The 20130-nt window shown below is 42.2% G+C and overlaps 2 protein-coding genes and 1 pseudogene across 5 annotated transcripts; 2 read left to right on the top strand and 1 right to left on the bottom strand.

Annotated features, from left to right (window-relative positions):
• The first annotated feature begins 1666 nt into the window (after nt 1-1666).
• On the top strand, nt 1667-9800 carry LOC139364634 (protein DEK-like). 4 transcript variants are annotated; one of them, XM_071101564.1, is made up of 12 exons: nt 1667-1885; nt 2661-2824; nt 3052-3150; nt 3407-3516; nt 3637-3731; nt 6601-6721; nt 6860-7165; nt 7354-7527; nt 7737-7836; nt 7941-8086; nt 8178-8246; nt 8443-9800. In XM_071101564.1, exons 2-12 carry the CDS (start codon nt 2689-2691, stop codon nt 8452-8454), a joined length of 1368 nt encoding a protein of 455 aa, XP_070957665.1. In that variant the 5' UTR covers nt 1667-1885; nt 2661-2688; the 3' UTR covers nt 8455-9800. The 4 variants fall into 4 exon arrangements, with proteins under 4 accessions (XP_070957665.1, XP_070957673.1, XP_070957656.1 ...); XM_071101572.1 differs by having other exon boundaries at nt 7944-8086; nt 8443-9487; XM_071101555.1 differs by lacking the exon at nt 1667-1885 and adding an exon at nt 2350-2389 and having other exon boundaries at nt 7944-8086; nt 8443-9487.
• Nucleotides 9801-10246: 446 nt separating this feature from the next.
• Nucleotides 10247-16020, top strand: LOC139364615 (aldehyde dehydrogenase 5 family, member A1 (succinate-semialdehyde dehydrogenase)). The gene is made up of 10 exons (XM_071101506.1): nt 10247-11027; nt 11896-11979; nt 12070-12240; nt 12379-12495; nt 12599-12742; nt 12894-13037; nt 13195-13353; nt 13477-13640; nt 13744-13802; nt 13932-16020. The coding sequence occupies exons 1-10, from the start codon at nt 10746-10748 to the stop codon at nt 14141-14143; spliced, it is 1536 nt and encodes a 511-aa protein (XP_070957607.1). The 5' UTR covers nt 10247-10745; the 3' UTR covers nt 14144-16020.
• LOC139364624 (dyslexia-associated protein KIAA0319-like) overlaps nt 16008-20130 on the bottom strand; it is a 17682-nt pseudogene continuing 13559 nt past the window's right edge.

Genomic DNA, 20130 nt, shown 5'->3' with positions numbered 1-20130 from the left:
TGGAGGTGCCTCTAGTGTCTGCTGTTCTGTACAGGCAGTGGGTGGTTGAGCGTCCCTTGAGGCAGCCAAACTGTTTGGAGATGTTCTTTTGAATATCCTGTGTTGCCCATTCAGCAACAAAACCTTCACCCAGAAGGGGTGTGAGTGAGATGGGCTGTAGCTGCTCTGTGGATTACTCTTCAGCAGGAGGACTATTGTCTCCTTCCATTGATGTGGACACACTCCTTCACACAGGGAGGTACTGAAGAAGTCAGTCAGGTGGGTGGATATTGCAACAGCGACTTCCCTGATGAGTCTGCCACTGATGAGGTCAGGACCTGGGGCTTTTCTGGTTGAAACGGAGAGTCGTTTCCTGTGCATTTCCCATGGTTCAACAGTGGGGAGTGGCATAGCTGACAAAAATGCAGTTAGGTCTGACAGGTTTAGTGTAGGTAATGATGTGGTTACAGATGAAAACTTGGCATTTATGGCATTAGCAATGGCAGAATGGTTGTCTGGGTCGAGCCTGTCAACTTTGATGGAGATTGTCATTTTACTCCTGGTCAGAGATTTATTTTGATGGTACCTGCTTTTTGCTAACCATAACGAGTGTAGCATACAAGTAAGTCATAAAGAGTGTACAGTGCATCAAAATTGCAGAATTTTCTTAAAAAAGGTCATATATGTTATTTCCAGTTACATAAATAAACCTATATTTTAACCCAAGAAAGCAACCTGGCCATTGATTAATACACTCAGCTTATTATTACTGACCATCAAGTCGACCTAAAATAGTCAGTCTAGTGTGGGATAGAAGAAATCCCATTCTGAAAAAGCACTACTATTGTGAAATAGCCCAAATGCCAGTCGTGTCATCAAGTTTAAGGCCTACCTTTACCAGGTGAGTCCCTTGCCTGGCCCCCGCTATTTTGCCTGCTCAACAGGGTAAAGGTGGTAGCAGCACGAAGTACTTACTGTACAGTGTAGTTATCTGATGAATTGACGTGTCAAAATGTTAACTCTTGAGGGAGTTCTATTATCCTGAGCCGTGTAGCAACGGTCAATGGCCCGTGACGCGAACGGGCAAAAGCCGTGAGGGAGGAGCGCCAGTTTCAACTCGAACAGTAATCTGCGCCAATAGATCATGTTGTCAACAAGGTAGCATGATGCATCGTACAGAAACATAAACACATCTATTTTCCATAAAATATGTATTCGAATTTTCAAACTAGTTTTCAGTGGGAAGGCAGATAAAGCGTTTTTTTTTAAATAAAAAAACAATAACTTTTGCATGTAAAAAACAACAACAATATACTCATTACTCCATGTGCTTATGGCCGGTTCAAAACAACTGTGAACTCGGAAAAATACAAGGTCGAATCATGACGTCAGTGATATTCAAGTCGGAAAGTCTGAGCTCTTGAAAGAGGTCCGAGTTCTCGAGTTGGAATTCCGAGTTGGCTGACCATTCAAATGGATTTTTCCCAGTTGGAGTGCATTTTTTTCAATCCGAGTAACCAGTTCTTTTGAACGCGCATTTTGAGCCGACTTCGCTGCGGACTTTGACGGGGCACCCGGCTGACGCCCGGGAGGCAGCTCAGTTCCAAAACGAATGCAATCACCCTTCACCCGCTACAAACTCCTACCACCGGGGTAACTCGGGCCAGATAATCAAATCCCCTCATTGAGTGTATTATCCAATCGACCAATAAAACCAGGGAAATACGGACTTTGGATGTTAGATTAGTCCTAATTGGCTCATTTCTAATATTGTGTGGTTTAGTTTAGTCATGGTCGACTAATTTATAATGTTGTGTTGTACGTCATCTAAATGATTGCCCATTGACGCCCACACTGCAACAAACCCGCCATTTGGAACCTAATCCAATTCTGTTTTGGTGACAAGGTAAAGTATTGAGTATATTGGCATACTGTAATAGTTGGCTATAGATTTCCAATGAGCCAGAATGCTCATATTAAGTATCATTGTAGCTATAAAACACATTTCAGCAGTTAGACGCATTCAGTAACTAAAAAGAACTGGGTGGCTGCTACGTTGACAAGACTGAGCTAACCGCGGTAGCTACCCACGTCAGGCAGCATCAGCGGGAATGTATTGACTTTACTAGCTAACTATTTCGTTGATATGTTTCTATCTAACACCGTCACGTGTCAATACAACGGGTTAGTAAATATCTATATAGCTAGCTAGTTTTCAGTCTGTGTGGTGGTAAACTTTGATACATGGCGTACAGTTGGCTAGCTAGCTAACGCTCTGTTCAAAACAAACCTGCGCGCCAAATTATGTCTCCGGGCGCCACACTGCAAAAAGTTAAACACCACAAGATTGAATGGAACTTACTGTTGTAGCTGGCTAGCTATGTATACTTATAATGACAACTATCTGGTGGTGGGTAAATTGTGATTGCTTGTAATTTTAACTAGTTAAGGTTAGTTTTTGTTGTATTGTTTGTGCTTGCTAACCCTTAACATCTTAACTTAGCTATCTAACAAGGTTCTCAGACATGACATTGTCAAGTCCGATGGAAAGTTGTTGACTAACTAACGTTAGCTTAATGTTTTTTGTTATATTATTCGCATAAAAGGAGGGACTATAGTCAGGTGCTTCTCCAGGGATATCTGGCTAAACTGATGGTGAAACTACTTTCTTCCCAAAACAGGGCAGCAGATGTTACAAAGTGCACGGACATGACTGAAACAATGGATGAAAATATAGAGGTTTGTCCCCTGTCGGATGAGGTAGAGAAAGAACCAAAGGTTGAAGACCTGGCGGACTCACCAGAAAAGGCCCGAAAACCACGGAATGAAATGAGTAGAGACATAAGTATGATAAGTCAATGATGTTTATGAACCCGTTTTGCTCAATATAGACCTACACTATTAATTTATAGTTCAGTACAGGTATCTAGCTAGTTATCATCCCTCCTTTACCTTCCTCAGCTTTGTATGGGTCCGACTTGTTAGTTATTGCATGCACAGAGGCCTGGTTTGCTACAGTTGATGAAGCCAGCAGCATTGAATTATATTTGACCTGTTATGTTCTTCTTGCAGCTCTATCTCAAATAGTTGAAGGGAAGAGAGAGAAAAAGATGGTGCAAAGACTTGATTTCCAGGTTGCAAAACCAGCGAAGGTGCTGAAAGTTGAAAATGGTAAGATGGAGCATCCTTAGACATGCCTATCACCAAAGGCTATAGATGTGCACAGAGAACTTTTCAAACGTTTTGTTGACATGAGACAGAATAAAGCCTGTAAATAAGTTTTCATCAGTCCCGTAGTCTATTGGGATGCAACAGTATCATGTACCAGCCCCGCTGGGATCCCATATAATGCTCCCACCACCATTTTGCCCTCAGTAGTCAGCTCATTATTTAACAGTACAACCCTAATTTTTTCACACCCTCTCAGGTGGCGGAGATAAATTAGGAGACATTGCGAGAGTGAACCACCACCTTGGAAAGCTGAAGGTTCCAGATCTGAAACCGCTTCATACAATTCTCTTTGATATGCCAGGTAAGGTAAGTGTATCTTACACCTTTTTAAAAGGCTGAGTAATGTCACAATTGACACACCTGTGTGGGTAAAACAACTCTAGAGTTGTTAGTCGGTTGTGTCATTATTGATGGTTCTTTCCTCAGATTGCCACAATGAGGAAAAATATGCGGTTGTTCAATGGCTTCCCGTTCGAGGTTGACAGTGAACCCTATATAAAGAAGAAGGAGAGGATGATGAAGTAAGAAGGAGAGGGGGTTGCGCAGTTAGGACTTGTGAAACAACAATAGTAGCGTATATACTGTACCAGTCAAAAGTTTAGACACGTCTAGTCATTAAAGTTTATTTTATTTTTTTACTATTTTGTAATGGCGACTACATCAACTAAAATAACACATATGGAATCATGTAGTAACCAAAAAAGTGTTAAACAAATAAAAATATATTTGAGATTCTTCAAAGTAGCCACCCTTTGCCAAGAGAGGCACTCTCTCAACCAGCTTCACCTGGAATGCATTTTCAACAGTCTTGAAGGAGTTTCCACATATGCTGAGCACTTGTTGGCTACTTCCATTCACTCTGCGGTCCAACTCATCCCAAACCATCTTAAATTGGTTAGTCTTGGTTACTACATGATTCCATATGTGTTATTTCATAGTTTTGATGTCTTTACTGTTATTCTACAATGTAGAAAATAGTCCAAATAAATAAAAACCCTTAAATGAGTACTGTAATTTCTGGACTATTAAGCGCACCTGAATATAAACCGCACCAACTGATAAAAAAATTATAATAATAAAATGTATTTTGTACATAAATAAGCCGCACATGTCTATAAGCCGCAGGTGCCTACCGGTACATTGAAACAAATTAACTTTACACAGCCTTTAAACGAAACACGGCTTGTAACAAAAATTAAACAGTAGCCTACCAAGGAAGTCATTGGTCACTATCTTCCTCCTCCTGTGCACTGAAACCACTGAAGTCATCTCCTTCGGTGTCGGAGATGAATAGCCTCAGAATTGCTTCATCCGATGTTGGATCGTTTTCATTGTCGCTCTCGTCACTTTCATCCGGAGGCAAATTCCCCGCTGAACTGCCCTCAACAACACGCAGCAGTCCAGCCTTTCGAAACCCGTTGATGATAGTAGATTTTTTTGACAATGCTCCACGCTGTCAGGACCCACTGGCAGACTTGACCATAAGTTGCTCTTCGCATGCGGCCCGTTTTAGTGAAGGATTTCTCCCCACTTGTCATCCAAGCCTCCCACTGAACACGGAGCGCCACCTTAAATGCACGATTTACACTGATGTCGAGTGGCTGCAAATACTTTGTTGTGCCCCCAGGAATCACAGCTGGAATTGAGTTTGTCCTCTTGATGGCTTCTTTCACAGAATCTGTTATGTGGGCCCTCATGCTGTCCAACACGAGCAATGCCTTGTTCTTGTGAAAGAATCCTCCCGGTCGTTTGCCGTAACACTCCGTATGCCATTCATGCATTAGGTCTTCCGTCATCCATCCTTTCTTGTTGACTTTCATAACAATTCCTTTCGGGAATTTTTCTATTTGCATCGTCATGCGTTTAAAAATCAACATCGGTGGAAGCTTTTCTCCCGATGCCGTGCAGCTCAGAACACAGGTGAAGCGCGTTTTTTTTTTTTTCATGCCCAGTTGTTTTCAGCGTGACGGATGATTCGCCTTTCCTGTTGACAGTCCGAGTGAGAGGCAGGTCAAACGTCAGAGGAACCTCATCCATGTGTATGATGTTGTGCGGGCCAATGGAATGCTCCTCTATCTTTGCATCAGTGAATTTGCGGAAGTTTGAAACTTTTTCCTCGTAGTCGGGAGGGAGCTGCTGACACAGACTCGTCCGTACCCTGATGGACAGGCCTTTACGTCTCATAAATCTTAGACACCACGATGGTCCACCTCTAAAATCCTCAAACTTTATTGCGGTGGCGATTGTTTTGACTTTCAGTCGGATCTGCACAGTTGAAACACCTCGGCCGTCTGCTCTCTGTGTTGATCCAGTCTTCAAGCTCATTTTCTAGTTCGGGCCATCTGCTTTTGTTGTCTTTTTGCACTGAGTCAGTTCCTCACACTGCTGTTTCCAACGTCTTATCGACTCATTAAGGCCAAGCTCCCGTGCAACAGCTCTATTTCCTTTTCCAACAGCCAGATCGATTGCCTTCAACTTGAAAGCTGCATCATATGCATTTCTCCGTGTCTTTGCCATGATGAGGGTGACAAAATGACTACCGTAATCAGAATGATGGGAAGTTTGAGCGCGCTCGATTTCCGTCACATTATGTGATGGTGCTCAGTTTTTTTGGCGGCATGAATCTTGTGAAAGTGGGAAAAATCCATATTAGCCGCGTCATTGTATAAACCGCAAGGTTCAAAGCGTGGGGAAAAAAGTAGCGGCTTATAGTCCGGAAATTACGGTAGGTGTCCAAACTTTTGACTGGTACTGTATATATATATTTTTTTATAGAGTCCTACTGAGACCAAGGTCTCTTTTTTTACAGATGAGTCCTGAATTAAATAAATGACAGAAAATACAAATGTCAAAATATAAATGCAAAATGCAAGCAGAAAGAAACACGGTCATTAGAAATGAACATTCATCCGTAAAAAGGTCCTCAATCAGCTTTCTGAATTGCACTAAAGGCACCAACACATCCAATTCTAGAACATTTTGAAGATTGTTCCACAAGGTGCAAGAACTAAAAGCTGATTTACCCAACTCTGTAGAGACCAAAGGAATTTCCAGAGTTAACCATCCCTGAGACAGGGTCAGGTAACTTGTCTAAAGTTTAGTAATTATGTTTGGTACATTGCCATTTTCATTTATAAACAAAAAGTCCAATGTATCAACCTATGTAACTTGACATCAGAGGGCCAACCAACTTTCTGGTAGAGAATGCAGTGATGAGTACTATGATTGTCGCCTGTAATAAAGCGCAGTGTGCTATGATAAACTGCATCTAACGGCTTTAATGAAGCAACATGTTTAAACATTTATCTGAACTATTGTTGTGGGTCAAACGTACTCTATTGCACAATAAACAAGCAAACTAATGACTAGTATTTGTGTGCTCGGATTCAGGATAACATGCGTAAGGTTGAGGACCATCTGTAAAGTGTTGGACCTGGAGAAGGGTGGAAACCAGTCAGTCCTCATCGACAGGATCATGACTTTCCTCATGAGTCCCAGAATATCAGGAAAGGTGAGTTAAAATTCTTCTTTATTTAAAAAAAAAAAAACTGTCTAACAGTTTTCATGTCGTGACTAATCTTTAGCTAGATACACATTTCTTGAGTTTGTTGTCTTGTCAAACAGAATACAAAATCCTTCCCATCTGCAGCCTGTGATCTCAAAGAGGAAGAAGAAGTCTAAGAAGAATATCTCAACCAAAGACTCTAAGAGCAAGACCAAGGCTAAGGCCAAGAGTATATCCAGCAGCCCCCGGAAGGTCAAAGCAGAGAGCAAGTCCAAAGCCATCGTTACTGATTCTAGCAGTGATGAGGATGATGACGATGACTACGACGAGCAAGGAGTCACAGTAGAACAAGACGAGTCAGACGCTGAAAAGAAGAGCGAGAAAGCGGGAAAGCGGGAAAAGGTGACGACCGATGAAGATACCGACGATTCTGAAGACTACGACGATGAGGTGAGGAGAACTGAAATGTTGTAATGTAAACTGATAGGTATTGTCCATTGGAAATGTGTATTTCCCCTATTTGGTCTTGGACAATACTAGTGCCACTATATAAATATTCTAGAACTGTAAAAGGGAATGGTCAACCTGTTCTGTCACTCACAGATTAACCACAAAGTCCCTTCTCGCCTACCAATCAGGATCCCAAGTCAAATCCAGCAGCCAAGGGTAAGAGAACACCTGCCAAGAAGCGTGCGCAACCAGCAAAGAAGGCAGCTCCTGCCAAAAAGAAAACAAAAGACTCTGACCAGTCTGATTCAGATGAGGATGATGAAGATGAGGATGAGAAAGACAGCGAGAGTGAAGTTGAGAAGGTGAGATTCTTCTGTCAATCTGTCTCTGATTCTGGATTTGCTAAACTCACAGCAAGTCTTGTCAATACAAAAGTCAACAGTTTGGGTTTGTGTTCATATTTGTATGTAATTATGTAACAGATCAGGTCTATAATATATGGATAGGGTTTTTACCTATTTGTCTTTATCTTAAACTAATGGAATTAACTCATGGATTGACTTGTCCTCAGCCAAAAAAGAAACCGTCAGCTAAGAGGGCAGCACTGGCTAAGACCAAAAAAGCAGACAGCAGCAGTAACAAACAGAAAAAGACTGCCAACAAGGGCAATGGTAAGAATATGTAGATTTACTTTAATAGCGTGTTTCATAGGTCATTGGCAACCTGTAGCCTAATGCTTATTGTTATGTTTTTCTCTGCTTGTTTTCCTACATAGCAGCACTCGACAGCTCGGATGACGATGAGCCGTTGATCAAGATGATCAAGAAGCCTCCTACAGATGAGCAGCTAAAGGAGACAGTGAAGAGGCTGCTGAAAGATGCCAACCTGGAGGAGATGACCATGAAGAAGATCTGCCAGAAAGTATGTTTGCTTCTCAAATATCTGATTTGATATCACAATGTTGGTTGGTTTACCTGTAAAAGTCTCTAACGCAACAACTTCTCTGTCCCAGGTGTATGACACATACCCAGAGTATGACCTGACCAGCAGAAAGGACTATGTCAAGCAGACAGTAAAAATGGTGAGTTACCTGTCCTCCCTTGGTGTTCTGGAATAGCAGCACTGTGCTTGCCTTATAGACTACTCAAGTCTGTCAATGTCATTACCCCCCCCCCACACACACACACCAAAAAAAAGGTGTGTGAATGCTTTTCAATTATGTTTTATCTGTTGGCAGATGGATTTCTTTGTATAACCATCTGTTTTGTTCTTTGCAGCTGATTTCCTAAAGAACATGGGAAAAGGACATAAACAGTCCTTGTGACAACTGTGAATGTTCCAATGCTGGAAAAGGATAATCAAAAGAATGTGCCTACCTTCTTAGAACTGCTCAAACCCCAAGTTTTACTTCGTTGTGTTTGTTTTTATTTCAATCCTAATGTTTTTATGTTTCTGTATTATGTAATTTCCAATTTGACTGCACACTTCTCTTAGGTCATATGTAACATGCTACTTAAGGCTTATGCCTTTGAGTCATTGCTTGTTAATAATCTGTGCTTTGTTAATACACTTTAACTTTACAGTTTTTCTACTGATCCCAAGCAAAGGGTGTTAGGCTAAACGAACAGTGTTTTAGAGATTCAAGGTTGGTCACTATAAATGGAAACATGTCCTCAGGCAATGCATGAATTCACACAGTTTATTTTAAATGTATTTCCTGAATTGACCAGTCAAAATGGAGTAAGGGTCCTCACTATAGCCATCCTTTGCCTTCTGCGGAGGATTTAAAATCTTTCCCTCTGGTTTTGATGCACATAAAACAAACAGCCTTATAGCAACAAGGCTGGGGTGTATTCACTAGGAACCAAAAGGGGAGGGCCCTACTGGAATTTGACCAATAGAAACTCTGGTTTTAGTAAGTATGTGGTTTCTGTTGCAAAACATTTTGGACTAATAATTCCACTCCTTTTCCATTCTCCCTAGACATTTTGTGTGAAATTGTTTTGCATGGCAAGCTGTTCAATTTAGTTTTGAAAAGTATTTATTGTCATGGTCAAGTCTTCAAACATATTCCTTGATTGCATTTATAGGACTTCATGTTTTTATATGTAAATGTGTACATTTTGTTAATCATTCCATTTTGATGAGATCCTGTTTTAGTCCTTAATTTGTCTGTATGCAGTACAGGATTCTGATTTATGTAGTTACCTTGCTCAATGAAGAGTTGGATCTTTTTAGGCAATGTACCTTTGACAGTAAGTCATTGAATGAAAATGTCTTCCAATGTTCTGCATATAAATTTACATCAGATTTTTGAACGAACACTTGTCTATCTAGTGTTTTGCTGAAGCAAAGACACTCATTACTAAGGCGGTAAACAGTCACGATATTGGCCCTGTTACGGCGCATCAAAACCATAATGTCATGTAAATTGTGACTGCCTGACTGAGGTACAAACAATATTGGTCAGTACTATCTGGAATCCATGGAATGTTCCTACGTAACCATTTTACATTTAAAGTAAAATGGGGCTGAGGAATGGCTCGAGGATCCCGGATAGCAGGGACTAAATAATATTGCCTGTTTTCAAGAGGATCAAAACAGTATTATTAAACTGGGTGGTTCGATCCTTGAATGCTGTTTGACTGACAGCTGTGGCATATCAGACCGTATACCACGGGTATGACAACATTTGTTTTTACTGCTCTAATTGTGTTGGTAATCCGTTTATAATAGCAATAAGGCACCTCGGTGGTTTGTGGTATATTGCCAATATACCTCGGCTAAGGGCTGTGTCCAGGCACTCCTCGTTGCGCCTAAGAACAGCTGTTAGTTGCGGTATATTGGCCATATACCACACCCCCTCTGGCCGTATTGCTTAAATGTATCATTGGGAAATTGTGACTAATAATGAGTCATTATTTATGATGCTAGGTGATTTGTAGCTAATTAGTCGTCAGTCTGCTGAAATGTCGATCAAGCCCATTGAGCAGTTAATACAATGATTTATAGATTAGTCAGCTTCGCCTTTAAAGTCTGCTTGTGACTGAAAGTTGACAGATTTAAGACTACTAATGATGCAACGTACACATGTCTACAATTCAGGGAAGCTGGTTATAGTTTGTGTGCTCTTATTGGACGCAAGAGAAGATATCCAAGCGTGTGGATTGGCCAACTGAACACATCAATGGCGATGGGAAAGACCGACGATGTAACGCTGTAACAAACTAGTATCTTAGATACCGTCTGCATTGTAACGTATTGTAGCACTTGCAGTCAATACGAAGAATACATGCAGCTACACATTTGGTTGCTTTCGATAATGACAATTGTGTTATAATGTATACATGTTGAGCGAAGGAACACACGAATTATGGTTTAGTCAGTAATGTATTGTGTGTGCGTGAATGTGTATGATCACGTGTTTAATGCGACCGCCTTCAAGACTGGTTCAAACTCGTATCTATCCACGGACGACAACCTTATTGAAATTCACAAGTCACTGCAGCAGTTTTGCTTTGACTGACAGCGAGACAGCATTCCACTTGAAAACTCTTGTGGACAAATATATTCTCGTGCTATGGGTAGTTTCTGTCTCCTAAGAAGTCTGTGTCTCCCCCGCCAGTTCGGCCTACCATTGGTCATGCATAGGCAATACAGCCTCGATATTTCCGCTCAGCTTCTCCGAACGCAGGGCTATGTGAACGGGCAATGGATCAATGCTCCCTCTACCTTCCCAGTGCTGGACCCAGCGACGGGGGAAGAGATTGCGAAAGTCGCCGACTGCGGTCCAGCAGAAGCTAAACTAGCTGTCGACGCAGCCTACAAGGCATTCTACTCCTGGAAGCAACACACAGCGAAGGTATGCCTCTACTTTAATTATGCTGAAATACCGTTGACTTGACAGTTGACGATCCGCAATTCTGTGAATAACATCTTGATATTTTTTCCCATCTACCACCGCTTTCAACAGTGTGATAGCTGCTTTCCCTTACTATTGTGACTAACATGCATGTTAGACAGAATATATTAACCTAATAGACAGTCAAAGTGCACAATTACATATCTATTTCAAGCGTCATAGCCTATACCCCAGGGTTCATTGTTTTGGGGCCTGTAGTGTAGTGTGTGCTCAATAATAGCCTGGCCAAATAACTACTTGGCCCGCAAAGTAGCCACTCCAGGTTGCAGGGCTTTTTTTTTTTACTGTCGTGTCCGTGAGTGATTATGCAATTATTAAGCCAACTCACTCACTGCCATATTAATACTTCACCAAGCGTACATCACTAAGCAGGGAGGGAGCCTTGAGAGAATATCAAAGTCTGACTCCAACATCTTATACTGTAGTTTGGGGAGATTCCTGTTCATGCCAGTTTTGTCTTTGATCTGGTAAAGATGGACTCATTGTACTGGTTTTCTGTCCATGCAGCCAACAAACACCCCCTCCCCTTCTTTTCACCCCCCCCCCCCCTGCTGCCATGTATGTGAAGCAATGCTTCAGTGCGAGAGGGACTGAGTAAGTGGAAGGGCAACAGCCAGAGGCACCACTCACCATCAACACCTCATTAACTTTCAATACACAGCACACATTGTTGCATCAAGTTCCATCTCTGTTATCAGGAGCTGCTAGTTCCAGGGAGCGCTAGTAAGACCAGACAGGGTCCTCCAGATTCTTGTGGATCATGCAATTTACTGATTCCATGAGCTGATTTTAATGTTTTCTTCCTTAGGAAAGAAGTGTCCTTCTACGGAAATGGTACGATCTGTTGACGTTGAACAAGGAGGACCTTGCTAAGCTGATCACCTTTGAGTGTGTGAGTATTGTTTTGCTGGTTTTGCTGTCCGTGTAATGATTTGTATTTCGTTCTGAGTAGTAAACCACTTGTGTGTTCTGCACCTCTTAGGGCAAGCCCATGAAGGAGTCTCTGGGGGAGATTGCTTACGCTGCTGGCTTCCTGGAATGGTTCTCTGAGGAGGCACGCCGTGTCTACGGGGATGTTGTGCCCTCGGCTGCCAAGGACCGTAGGATCCTTCTGCTCAAACAACCTGTGGGTGTGGCCTCAATCATCACTCCGGTGAGCTGTAATGCTTCATCCATCTACTATATGTCAGGGATGTCCAACTTCGGTCCTGGTGAGCTGAAATTCTGTAATGCTTTTCACTTCCTGCGGAACACCTAATCTAGCCTCTCCCCCCCCCCCCCCCCCCCACAGTGGAACTTCCCCAGTGCTATGATCACCAGGAAAGTAGGTGCTGCCCTGGCCGCGGGCTGCACCGTCGTGGTGAAACCTGCCGAGGACACACCCCTCTCTGCCCTGGCGCTCGCTGAGGTCAGTGCTTCTGTTTCCACAACAACACTCACTGTGGCTGGGTCCCCAATAGTGAGACACTTCATTTGTCTAATTCATATGTTTACTTTTTGTGTGTGTAAAGCTCGCAAGTCAGGCCGGGATCCCTGCGGGGGTGTTTAACGTGGTTCCCTGCTCCAGAGAGAAGACCCCCTCTGTTGGGGCGGTCCTCTGCACAGACCCCCTGGTGGGGAAGGTCTCCTTCACTGGATCCACTGCCACTGGAAAGGTATGGACACTGATCTAGAATGGCTTCAGAGTTCGCTTAAACAATCCTGAAAATGCAATATACATTTCATGTTAGTCTTAAATCTTGTAGGTGGATAATTTTTCCATGAAAAGGCCTGTGATCTTCCTGATAAGTCCTCGCTCATCCTCAGATTCTCTTGAAGCTCGCCGCCGACACTGTCAAGAGGGTTTCAATGGAGCTGGGTGGCCATGCCCCCTTCATTGTGTTTGACAGTGCGGATGTGGACAAGGCTGTGGCGGGAGCCATGAACTCCAAGTTCAGGAACTCAGGACAGGTACCGAAATAGAAGTTATCGTAAAACAAATCATTTTGTGTCTACTGGGGGAAACTGAAATGCACCATATCGAAATGTTGCGTGTCATTCTAAAACGGGGTGTCTTAAGTCGTGGCCTAACCTCCATGTCCCTCAATGTGCCCTTTGACCCCCGTAGACATGTGTCTGCTCCAACCGCTTCCTGGTCCAGAGTAAGATCCACGATTGCTTCATAGAGAAGTTGGGGAAGGCCATGGATGCAGAGCTCCGTCTGGGCCACGGCTCTGACCCAAACACCACCCAGGGACCCCTCATCAATGTCCGTGCCTCTGAGAAGGTAACCTGGTTCCTTCTGTCAAGTGGGTGTTTGTATTATAGCTATACTATAACTATTATCTGCATGATATTGTTTATATTCTGATATGTTACATAACCTTAATATATCCTATGTCTCTCCCAGGTGGAGCACCAGGTAATGGATGCAGTGTCGCGGGGGGCCAAGGTGCTAAGGGGGGGGAAGCGTCTGGACGGCTCGTTCCATCAGCCCACTCTGCTGGCTGATGTCACCACAGACATGCTATGTACCAGAGAGGAAACCTTCGGTCCTCTCCTGCCTGTCATCAGGTCAGTAGAGCTAGGAGAGATCAGACAACTCAATCACAATTGAAGAGTGGATGGATGCTAAAATGGAAGCTAACTCAAGTTGTTTGTCTTTTCCTTATGATAGGTTTAGCACAGAGAAGGAAGCACTTGCCATTGCCAATGCATCTCATGTGGGTTTAGCAGGTGAGCTAAACATTATTGTATGCACCTTGCTGTCATGTCTGAAAACCCCTCAAACCTATAATTATTATTTTAATTTGACAGAGCCTGTCTGATTTACCGACTCTATTTCATGTTCTGCTCCCCCCCCAGGGTACTTCTTCTCCCAGGACGTCAGTCAGATCTGGCGGGTGGCGGAGAATCTGGAGGTAGGCATGGTGGGGGTGAACGAGGGTCTCCTTTCCACCCCAGAGGCCTCCTTCGGCGGGGTCAAGCAATCGGGCCTGGGCCGTGAGGGCTCCAAGTATGGCATCGAGGAGTACCTGGACGTCAAGTACATGTGCTTTGGAGGGCTAACCCCCTGAGGGAACACTACACCCCCCCCAACTCCTGGACTTCCCCAAGTAGGAAGTGGTGAATTTGGGAAAAGGGAGGATTCTTAGGCTCTAGTAACAGTTACTTACTCATATTTAACATAAAAACAACAACAATGGATGACAATCATCAAATATGATTCCTTCACAAATGATTGTGATTCTGATCCTCATCCTCATTGAGAGCCTTCATCACTGCCGAGAAATCCATGTTCCATGCTCTACATGGTTTCCTCTCCTTATCCTCTCTGACCACTGGCCTATAAGAACTGGTGAAGGGAAAGCAATATGGTGACAACCCAAACCAGTTATCCATGTTAGTTAAAGACCTAGTGCAGTCTAAAACATGAATTTCCTGTTTTTTTTTAAATATATTTCCACATTAAGGTTTAATCAGTTTTGTGAAAAAGGTGATCATGCCCTTTTTTAGTTTAAGAGCTGTTTGGAAAGACCGCCTGAAGTTATTGCTTGCCTGGTGATATCGCCAGATGGTAAATTGGTTAATAGACCAATAAGAAAGAGTTCTAAACCTCTCTGCCAATAACAACTCATTTTTTCCCCCTCCTCACTCAGGCCACTCCTAGCCAATCTTAGCAAAATTCTGGTTTGAGAAATTGCTCTTTGCTAAGAAGCTATTTTTGTTCCTTTTGTTTTCAATTAAAATGTTCAAAATCACAGTAAGGTACTTGTTACCCAGATATTATTTGATGTTGAGATAAAAACGTCTGCATTGGAACTTTTTAAGGGTAGCCCCTTAAAGAGGATCGGAAGCCAGAATAGTATTTGAACATAACCCAATAGTCTCCAACCTGTGGGATCCCATAACGATTTGGACCTTTAAGGCTGAATCATATGTTGAGATACAAATGAACAAACGTGTGTTCTCAATGTAGGATTGGGCCCTTAATGAGAAGCACTATATAACTTGAACTTGAAGCCTAGCATAGAGTTGGGTAGATTTAATAAGCACATCAATTGCAAATACTGAGATTATTGATACGCACAAGGGACTTAATCTGTTTTTAATAGGAAGATTATTTATAATTTGGCTATTTTCTAGAAAAGGGAGCTTGGCTGTATCCAGATCCCAGCTGTATTACATATGTCACTTGATAATAGTGTGGTGAAATTATGAATGACCCTATTTTGGTAACCGTTGTGGAATAGCTTTGTTGGGCTAAGCAGTTAGAATGAAATGTACTGTGTAACATCCTCTGTAAATAGTTAACTATCCTAACTACTAAAAACTATTGTAGGCCCTGCCACTACATTAGTACAGGTTATATTGTCGTTGGTAACTAGTCTTCCCACATACAATATATTATCCAGTAGAGCTGCCTTTGATATTCAGACAGTTTGTACCACCTATGTTCTGTATCTGAACCTGCAATGTAAATGTTGTAGTGTTCTCTGAAACTGAAGTAATGTCTCTTGCCAAACAAGTGCCGTTTGAATAATTTTACCAATTCTGTTTTCTGGTTGTGACACTCATTGTAAAAAAATATTTCTAACTATTGTAAATATTAATGGAGTACTTCATAAAATGTAAAATAAATGACTGTGTTACTTTGTTTGTCAAACAATATCAATTGGTTTACGTTAGATCAATGTTTCCCAACCCTGGTCCTCCAGTAACCCCAACAGTACACACTTGTTGTAGCCCTGGACAACCCTCATTCAACACATTGAGGGCTTGATGATAAGTTGACAAGTTGAATCAGGTATGCTTGTCCAGCGTTGGAATAGCAATTTGTGCTGTCGAGGGTACTGGAGGGCCAGGGTTGGTAGAAACTGCCTTACATCTTACTAATTTTGGACAGGAAAGAAAATGACACAGAATTCAGAACACTGTTCATTGATTTGATGCATTTAATTTTCTGTAAAAACATTGGTAGCTGTAATTAGTTAAGTAAACAGAGCAAGTACCAAAAATTGGGTGGTGTAATGGGAAAAAGCCATGAATATAACATGGCTGTTAGCGTTTCTGTCCATATTGGGGAAATATCTCCCCAGTCCCTTACGGGAAGAAAAATATAAAGCAACCATAGGACATGCTTATGTTGCTTTAATGTCAAGTATTTGATTAATTCCATCAATGGCTACCTGTCCTGCATAGTAATGTTAATTATCAATTCTATCTGTCCTCTTAATCCTTAAACTGTGTGTCCTAATTATTTAGCACTATACTCATGTAATCAGACATTCTCTGACAGTGAATGAGAGGGAGGAAAAATCCATCATTACACAAAGGAATTAAGAGCATGTTACCCACCATGTTCAAGTTAGATAATAGATCTTGCCAAGGGAAGGAAGAATGGATGCATTACCAAGTACTTGAATATAATAGGCTCTCTGTTAGCCACAGGCTTATAGTGCATTTTGGCACCTTTATGGCTTGTCCCATGAAATGCCTGGTTATGTTTCTTCGGGCCCATTTATAAGACCCATTATGCTTATTTAGCATAAAGAAGCTTTAAAATGAGAAAGATAACAAAACTACAACTAGTTTGGAGGACAAGTGTGCCAACTCAAAACAGTAGTTCAAATACAATATAATGCTGTGATGTATTGTGTCAAAGTCCAAGACACTCATGGAGATCACAGATAAATTGAGTTTGATTCTGATTAAATGATTCACGAGTAGCATCACAAGATGGACTTTGGGTACTAAACATAAGAATTTAGACTTTTCCATCTAGCCATTTTGACAAATCCAATTTGTCAAAACATTTACAGGAGAGGCGTCAGATGCTCACAACCAGGGTTGGGCTTGTCTCCATTTTCTACAAAATAATGACAGTAAAAAAACATTGGATAACAAGGCAAAGTTAAAGGTCAGTAGTAGTCGGTAGACTAGTATGCATAATGGATAGTTGTATGTACATTCACCAATCTGGTTATCTGTAGAAGTATGTGGGGCCACAGAACCTCCTCACAAAGAGCACCTTCATCCTTAGTGTCAAATTATTCAAACAGTCTGTATGCATGTAAACTTAATGCTACTGTTAGTTCCCAGAATCCAGGGATGCCCAACTCTACTATCCTACAGCCCTTGGATTTTCACATCTCCCTGGTGCTGAGTTGTCCAATGAATGTCATAGAAAGTACACATCTGGTCGAAACCAGTATTTGAATAGAAAACGAGACCAAAAACAAGCAGACACTATGGCACTCGAGCTGTGCACCCCTGCCATAATCCCAAGAGTGGGTTTCACTCATGTTGTACAATAACCACCCCAGTTCTGTGCGTTCCTGCTCATCCGTAGGTGTTCCCGTTGCGGGCAGCTTGAGCATTGGTCCGGTTTCTGCTCCGGACCGGTCGGTCTCGACTGAAGACAGTGTCCTGGTCACTGTCCAGCTCTGACTCAGACATCATGAGGCTGGAGTTGTGCTCCGTGCTCCTGTGTTTGATGTCTGAGAAGGGGACAGACCAGGTAGATCATGGCAGGGTCACCAAAAACAGGAAATGTTTGAAATGTGTTGAATGAAATATAAGACACTTACTGTATTTGGGCCTCAGCTCCATTTTCTCCTGTTCGTCCATGTTGTCCAGTATAGTGTACTTGGTTTTCTTCCTGACCTTAGTGCGCCTTCTCCTAAACAAAACACATTTCTATTAAAGTTCCAATGCAGCCTTTAAAAGAAATATCAATATCAAATCATTTCCGGGTAACAAGTACCTGACTGTGATTGTTTTCAATTCAAATAGTCTAAAAGATACAAAAATAGTTTCTTAGCTAATAGCCATTTTTCAAGCAAGATTTTCTAACTGGGGAGGAGAAAACTGAAAACTCGCTGTTATTGGCAGAGGTTTGGAGCTCTCTTTCTTATTGGTCTATTAACTAATTTACCATCAGGTGATGTCACCAGGCAGGCCGAAACCCCATCCAACCAAAATGTGGTCTTTTCATACAGCTCTTACACTAAAATGGCATCATCATCATTTTCACAATTTCACAGCATTATTCCAACCTTATTCCAAAGTGTGTATATACTGTATATATACAGTACCAGTCAAAAGTTTGGACACGCCTACTCATTCCAGGATTTTTAATTTGTTTTTACTATTTTCTACATTGTAGAATAATAGTGAAGACATCAAAACTACGAAAAAACACATATGGAATCATGTAGTAACCAAAAAAGTGTTAAACAAATCAAAATATATTTTCAATTTGAGATTCTTCAAAGTAGCCACTCTTTGCCTTGATTACAGCTTTGCACACTCTCGGCATTCTCTCAACCAGCTTCACCTGGATTGCTTTTCCAACAGTCTTGAAGGAGTTCCCACATATGCTGAGCACTTGTTGGCTGCTTTTACTTCATTCTGCGGTCCAACTCATCCCAAACCATCTCAATTTGGTTGAGGTCGGGTGATTGTAGAGGCCAGGTCATCTGATGCAGCACTCCATCACTCTCCTTCTTGGTCAAATAGCCCTTACACAGCCTGGAGGTGTTTTGGGTCATTGTCCTGTTGAAAAACAAATGATAGTCCCACTAAGTGCAAACCAGATGGAATGGCGTATCGCTGCAGAATTCTGTGGTAGCCATGCTGGTTAAGTGTGCCTTGATTTAGAAATAAATCACAGACAGTGTCCCCAGCAAAGCACCCCCACACCATCACACCTCCTCTATGCTTCACGGTGGGAACCACACATGCGGAGATCATCCATTCACCTACTCTGCGCCTCACAAAAACACAGCAGTTGGAACAAAAATCTCAATATTCAATATCAATATAAATCAAAATATATTTGAGATTCTTCAAAGTAGCCACCCTTTGCCTTGATGACAGCTTTGCACACTCTTGGCATTCTCTGAACCAGCTTCATTAGGTAGTCACCTGGAATGCATTTCAATTAACAGGTGTGCCTTGTTCAAAGTTAGTTTGTGGAATTTCTTTCCTTCTTAATGCGTTTGAGCCAATCAGTTGTGACAAGGTAGGGGTGGTATACAGAAGATAGCCCTATTTGGTAAAAGACCACGTCCATATTATGGCAAGAACAGCTCAAATAAGCAAAGAGTTCATCATTACTTTAAGACATTAGGTCAATCTGGAAAATTTCAAGAACTTTTAAAGTTCCTTCAAGTGCAGTCACAAAAACCATCAAGCGGTTTGATGAAACTAGCTCTCATGAGGAACACCACAGGAAAGGAAGACCCAGAGTTACCTCTGCTGCAGAGAACAAGTTCATTAGAGTTACCAGCCTCAGAAATTGCAGCCCAAATAAATGCTTCACAGAGTTCAAGTAACAGACACCTCTCAACATCAGCTGTTCAGAGGAGACTGCATGAATCGAACTGCTGCAAAGAAACCACTACTAAAGGACACCAATAAGAAAGAGAGACTTGCTTGGGCCAAGAAACATGGTATTAGACACACCTTGATTTTCCAAGATGGTGTAGCAGTCGGGTGTGTGTTTTGTCTTGTCCCGTGTAAATATTGTTTTATATATAATTTTCCTCGTTTTCTCTTGTATATACTTAGCATATATTTTAATCTCACTTTCCATCTACGGACTGAATATACTCTCCTGCAACCCGCCTCACCCAATGTGGTACGGATCTGCTATTTTTATACTTTAGAACCGGAACCCTCATCAGAAGTTAGCCATCTAACTAGCTACTAGCTAGTAGTCAGTTAGCCACTGCCACTGTTAGCCACTGCTTCACCGTTAACTCGGACAACAGCCAGCCTCAGCTCGCTCAATACCTGCCAGTCTGCACAGTGCGATATCAACCCAGAGCATATCAGACTGCTTTTTCTCCACCAGATCTCCGGATTCCTACCGCAAGCTCTGAACCTTTACACCGGATCATCGCAGCTAGCTAGCTGCAATCCGAGTGGCTACTCCTGGCTAACGTCTCTGTCCCAAAGCAAGCACCAGTTAGCCTTGAGCTAGCCTCGAGCTAGGCCCATCTCCCGGCTTGCCGAAGAGATCCACCAGCTAATTCTTGAGCTACAATACCTCCTATGC

This window comes from Oncorhynchus clarkii, chromosome 2 (assembly GCF_045791955.1).
Source record: "Oncorhynchus clarkii lewisi isolate Uvic-CL-2024 chromosome 2, UVic_Ocla_1.0, whole genome shotgun sequence".
In the NCBI taxonomy this organism is placed as follows: domain Eukaryota; kingdom Metazoa; phylum Chordata; class Actinopteri; order Salmoniformes; family Salmonidae; genus Oncorhynchus; species Oncorhynchus clarkii.
This window is presented reverse-complemented; position numbering and strand designations above follow the sequence as displayed.